At 48.6% G+C, this 5703-nt stretch overlaps 1 protein-coding gene across 1 annotated transcript in view; it reads right to left on the bottom strand.

Annotated features, from left to right (window-relative positions):
* Window positions 1-5516: 5516 nt before the first annotated feature.
* Window positions 5517-5703, bottom strand: part of SOX17 (SRY-box 17) — a 2058-nt gene continuing 1871 nt past the window's right edge. The window contains exon 2 of the mRNA XM_015427013.1: window positions 5517-5687. Within this exon, the coding sequence (XP_015282499.1) occupies window positions 5517-5687 (171 nt within the window). The remainder of the gene's footprint in view (window positions 5688-5703) is intronic.

Here is a 5703-nt window from a genome sequence, read left to right as displayed (position 1 = left end):
GCCAAGAACCCTGCATAGAAGCATTTTTGTGTCGATGCCTGCAGAGCGGGGGGCGGGGACCCTCCACCAGATATTTCAGAGCCAACGCAGTTGCTAGAAGACCGAGAAGCTGCTGATGCCACCCCAGCCTTCCCGCGATTGACAACTGCCCGGGCCCTTTACTGCCAGCGACAAGAAGGGCTCCCCGGACGCGTCTCCTGGCTGTCGTGAGTTGGCTCCACCGGCAGCTGCACCCGGCCACACTGGACTCTGACTGCAAGGGTCACTTGAGCCGTTTGTGCGGGTGGTTATTTCGGCCTGAGAAGACTGGAAAAGGGCATTTCCAGGGGAGAGGCGCGTATTCGCTGAATCGGGGCGCCAGACCGCTTTTGGTTCAGTCGATAGTGGACAAAAGAAACCGTTTTGTGAATCAGGGCTGATTCATTTCAGTGCTTTTCCGGGGGCTTCGTTCTACTTAAAATGCTTTTTCCCGGAGGCCAGGTCAGGCTGCATATCCAGTTTGTGCGGGTGGTTATTTCGGCCTGAGAAGACTGGAAAAAGGCATTTCCAAGGGAGAGGCGCGTATTCGCTGAATCTGGGTGCCAGACTGCTTTTGGTTCAGTCGATAGTGGACAAAAGAAACCGTTTTGTGAATCAGGGCTGATGCATTTCAGTGCTTTTCCGCGGGGCTTCGTTCTACTTAAAATGCTTTTTTCCGGAGGCCAGGTCAGGCTGCATATCCGGTATACTTCCACTGTGCCTGAGGCCTGATAGACTTCCCTCCGACAGTCCTGAGTGCAGAATATGGCTCTAGCCCCTTGAATAGAGGCTTTAGGACGTCCTAATCAGCTGGTGGACTTTTCATGGCATGGAGGTTGACTAACATTCCCTAGTAAATAGCGACCCATGAAGCCTCTGTTAAAGGGACAGGATATATTTTTTTCTCCAGGCAGTTGGCAACTTTAGTCTATTGAGGTCATAGCCACACACCCCCGTGCCCAGGGCTGGAACGTCATTTGTCTGGCTCCAGTACAAATTTTAGTACACGGACACATCCTATTTCATCTCATACATATAGTCTCCTCGGTCTTGAAAGAAAATTATATTTTATTCCTGACATTACATAAATAGATCAAATTACTGAAATGAGCTTCTTGTCCGGCTGTCCTCCCGCTAGTGACTTCCACAGCTGCCTGGTGAGTGAAACTTGGCCCCAGCAAGGATATAGCAGGTTTATCTGTCGAACTTCTGCCTGTCGTCATCATGCAATTATGGAAGCGACAGGACGGGAGAAAGGTGGAAAAACACCTCTGAGTGCAAATTCCTCGGAAAGAAAGTACATTTTTCCTCCAAAAAAAAAAAAAAATGACCTGGTCCATAAACAAAATCAGTTAAATGTTTGTGTGTTTTACGAAGTCTGAGGTTTAAACCATTAATTAGGCTTTGGTGGCTCCATTCCTAAGGACCCTTTCCTGGAAGTAAGCCCCGCTAAATAACAGGGGACTTACTTCCGAGTAGAGCTCTTAGGCTTGTTCCCGATGTTTCCAAAGCTCTTGAGACGAGTTCAGGACCTCAGTCAATGGGATTCACAGGTCGAAGGCTGCCCTGGTTGAGTCTCCCCTGGGTTGAAACCAGGAATGTACAAAAACGAATGACAGGACCGCTGACATTCGCTTTCCCGCATCCCTTAAGCCAACATCTTCGGAGACTTCTCTCCCAACTCTTACCTTCCCTCCCTTTTGCATCCTGGGGGGTGAACGAACCAAATGAGCGAACAGAACTTTCACATAACGCTTGCCTGGAAGTAAGCCCTGTAACTGAATAGTGTCTTGCTTTCAGTTCAAAGAAATATGCTGCCAGTGGAACACAGATGGGATTCCCTGTAGTGCGGTGTGTTTCTGGGAAGAGACCATGCCTTTCTTACCTGTCAGCCAAGGAGACCCCGCAGAAGAGAGTTATTGCTAACGACGCCCAGACCATTTCCTTGTTAAGAATCCTCCGCAAGTGGAGCCTTTTCGTATCACAGCACTGGCAAACTGTTGGGTATTACAAGTTAAAAACTTGTAATATTTAACCCCAGCATATCTGGGGTTAAATGTTTGTTTATGTTACTCACAGGAAGTCACATGTTTTTCATGTAACCAATGTTCTTTAGATGTAGAAAGCCCGGGAATTTTCTCCCTGATCTAGGAATTTGATTGGGACTAAAGTGTCAAGGTGTATTACCATTTTATGGCTTCTCTTCCCGTCTTTGTTTGGTGTTCTGAAGAAGAGCAGCCATAATCTCTCTCTTCTAGTTTTGTCTTTGTAGAGTAAGGATGTAGCCGATTATGCTCTGTTGTTATTTTCATCCCAGTTACCCTTCCCATGCTAGAATGTAGTAAAAACTTTATATTTTAATCACACATGGACTCTCAGTCTAAATTATTTTACTCTGGCTCTGCTGGACTATTTTATCTCTGCTAAATACCATTTTTCAATATTTCACTATCACCCAACACAAACGTCTGTACATCTGATCGGCAGAGGGGTCGTAATAATTCCGGTAGGCATAGCTCTGGCCAGGTGGGGACCCCGAGCCCTTCATTAATGCATTGGGCCCTTCCGGGCATTGAGAGCCTTTGGAATGGATGCAAGGCGGAAAGAGCGGTAGGTGTTTTTAAAAGGAAAGTGCATCTCGCAACTTTCGGCAGAAATTGGCAGGGTCTAAGATTTCCTGTGTCGCTGGAGTTCGAGCACTGCAGATACCGACTCGGGAGTAGTCGTTCTCGTTCCCTCCCTCCGCCCTTTTCCTTCGCTGCAAGGGAACCAAATCCATCTTGGCTGCATGCCAGGCCCCGTACATTAAAAAGGGGATATCGGGTGGAATTCACCCAACTTTCCACTCAGTCTGACCCATAGGGCCCCCATACCATCGGCCTTTTGTGCGTGCAAATCCCATGATCCCTTTTGATTATCAGAGGGATCTCACCTTTTTAGATCCCATCCATTAAAGTGAAATGAGCTGGAGAGATATTCTTGTCGCATTTATTTGTCCCCAAAGAACCCACCCACCTCCTTTACAGTGAATGGAACAAGCACCGTCAGTCTTGCATTTGAACTCCAAGGCGATGTTTTCTCCAGGAGAGAGGGAGGGAGAGAGAGACGAAGTCTAATCCGTGAGGTGCCGCAAGACTCTTACCGGGTGTTCTACGCATTTTTTGGTTCAATGACAATCTCTGTTATTTAGAACAGAAAAGGAGGCAAAAGACTGAGGAGATTATCGGCTAGCACTGATTTTAGCATAAATCTCACGAATGTGTTGGGAATATCTGTTTGGCCTCGGGTTTTCGGAATGGCTTTTTAAAGGGCATTTGGGTAGAAAGTGACCGGAGTTTTCCCTCAGTATACCAGGAAGCCAATACTTCGTTTTCACGAGACCTTCTGGGCGATCTGTTGCCGGCGCTGGGCTTCTGATGTTATAACTTCGCCATCGCGTTGCTCCGGGACATCTCAGGAGTGGGGAAGCGCTCATTTCTGACCTCTCTGGGAAACAGGGCGCGCGGCCCGCATCGTTACACCACGACACGAGAAACAGAGAGCGAGAGTTACGCTTAAACAGGCGAAGCTTCATTGTAGCCCATGCTTGAAGCCAGGAAATTGTTGTTCTACCTTATGGCAGGCTTAGCTACCGCGCCAGCGCGGACACTGACTGCAAAAGGGTTCGCTTTTCATGGGATTGGACTTTAGAAAACGACACGGCAGAAACATGGGGCGCGGAAGCTCTGCGTCACCCCGAGCCTCTCAAGAAATTCCAAATCAGTCCCCCTGTCCGATTTGGATGAGAAACGGTTGATTTCATTTCTCACTTCACCGATACAAGTTAAGGCAATTGCAGAAGAGCTACTCATCTAGCGTGTAGCCCAGTGTGGGTGTCGAAGACGGGAGGGGTGACGTTGCAGCCTCTTCCTCCGCCCTTTGCCAGGCAAGCCTCTGTGGCTTATAGAAAGCGGTGTCTGTCGAGGGTCACGGCCCCATTCCTTCCAGAGAGCAGGCTCTGCGGAACAAGCCCTCTCGTAGGAACACGGCAATACCTTAACTTCACCAACAGGACGGGGGAGAACCCAGGCAATAAATCTCGTGGATTCGGTGGGATTTTTGAGTAAGCAGGCTCTTAGGAGCCACATTAAATATTGATTCTGGGATAAAACTCTGGCCAAACAAAAGATTTAAAGAACCCTTCCCTGTGTGAAGCCGTTTTCTCACTGTAAGTCATTGCCTGTTTTGCAGTGAAAAAGAAAATTCTGTAGGGCTGCTCTAGAATAAAAACAGTATATTTAAAGCACTTTGCTTCCCCCATCCCACCCCACCACCTAAATTCCCTCACACTGTATCTAGAGAAGAAAATTGGAGTGCTGGGGGGCAAACTGTGTGACAACCCTGAAGGTAAAATTCTCCTGTGTGAACTAGTTTGTGTTAAATGTATTCATTAATTTTAGAGCTGTACATCTGGAGGCAAAAGCCACACTAAAATGAATAGGTTTTACCTTTAACAACAACTGTTATTGAGATCAAATGCTTACATCTTACATTCTTTGCAGATCAAACTCCAGAACTTGAGGTACAGTCTTGGCTGTTCTGAATAGTTCCAAAAAAAGTTTAATATGGACTTGCTGGGAAGTTGATTCCATGTAGATATTTCCGGCATGGGATCCCCGATTGATAAGGTTAAGGGGAGTACCTGCACATTTGTTTCTTGACTACTCATCCAGTAGTTCAGAAAACACAGCCATCTATGTTCAGAAAACACAGCCATTTAAGGCCAACCAAAGTGATACCAAACAAATTGCCATGATTCTAGTTCTCCAGAACTCTTCATCAGTTTTAAAGGGGGAGAGAAGATACTCCTCTTTAACGCCTAGTTTAATGAAGAATTCTGAAGGACACCTAAAAAGAGCACAGAATTTCATTTTATTGGTCGTAGTAAAAAGGTATAACATTTTTGATTTGTTTTTCTTTGAACCACCACGGCTAGCTGGAATCTTATACGGAAGAATATCCGGTGTCGCCTTTAGGGTTTCAGAATGTGTTTTCACAAGGCACTTCTTAAAGCGGACGAAATCATAGCAGATGGACACCCAAGCATTACACAATCTCCTGAGTTTTATTGGCGAGTTCCTTCCAACTTTACTGGGGTCCTGACGACGAGAAGTCCGCAATCACGCTGCACAACACCCCCTCCCACGCAAAAAAAGCACACCTGTATAAAAGGCAGAGGTTCAAAACAGTCGCTCTCCTGCCCGCCCTTCAGAGCTGTCAGGCAACGGCAGCGCCCCAGATTCAACACCTGGGGGAACCCCCCCCCCCCCAAAAAAAAACCCTCTTCCGGCGCCGAGTTGCAGAAAGCAGGAACCTCTGCGCGCGCCCCCCCTCACAAAAGGTCCTCCGCCGCGGCCTCTACCCGCGGTCATCAGTCAATAAATTACAATAAATAGAGCCGCCCCCGCCCCCCGCACGGGGTCCTTCGTCCGTCCCTTCCTCGGTCCGCAGCAGGAGCCTCAGAGCTCCGGGTAGGCTCCGCCCCCGCCCGCGGCTGCGCAGTAGTAGGCGGCGGCGGCAGGGCCGGCCTCGGGGGCCTCGTGGCCCGGGTAGGCGAGGGCCAGCTCGGCCGGCCGGCAGCCGAAGGGCAGGTACTGCTCGAACTCGGCGCGGTCCACGTCGGCCAGCAGCTCCACGTCGTGCGGG

The sequence above is a fragment of the Gekko japonicus genome, unplaced genomic scaffold (assembly GCF_001447785.1).
Source record: "Gekko japonicus isolate JY-2015 unplaced genomic scaffold, Gekko_japonicus_V1.1 scaffold349, whole genome shotgun sequence".
In the NCBI taxonomy this organism is placed as follows: domain Eukaryota; kingdom Metazoa; phylum Chordata; class Lepidosauria; order Squamata; family Gekkonidae; genus Gekko; species Gekko japonicus.
This window is presented reverse-complemented; position numbering and strand designations above follow the sequence as displayed.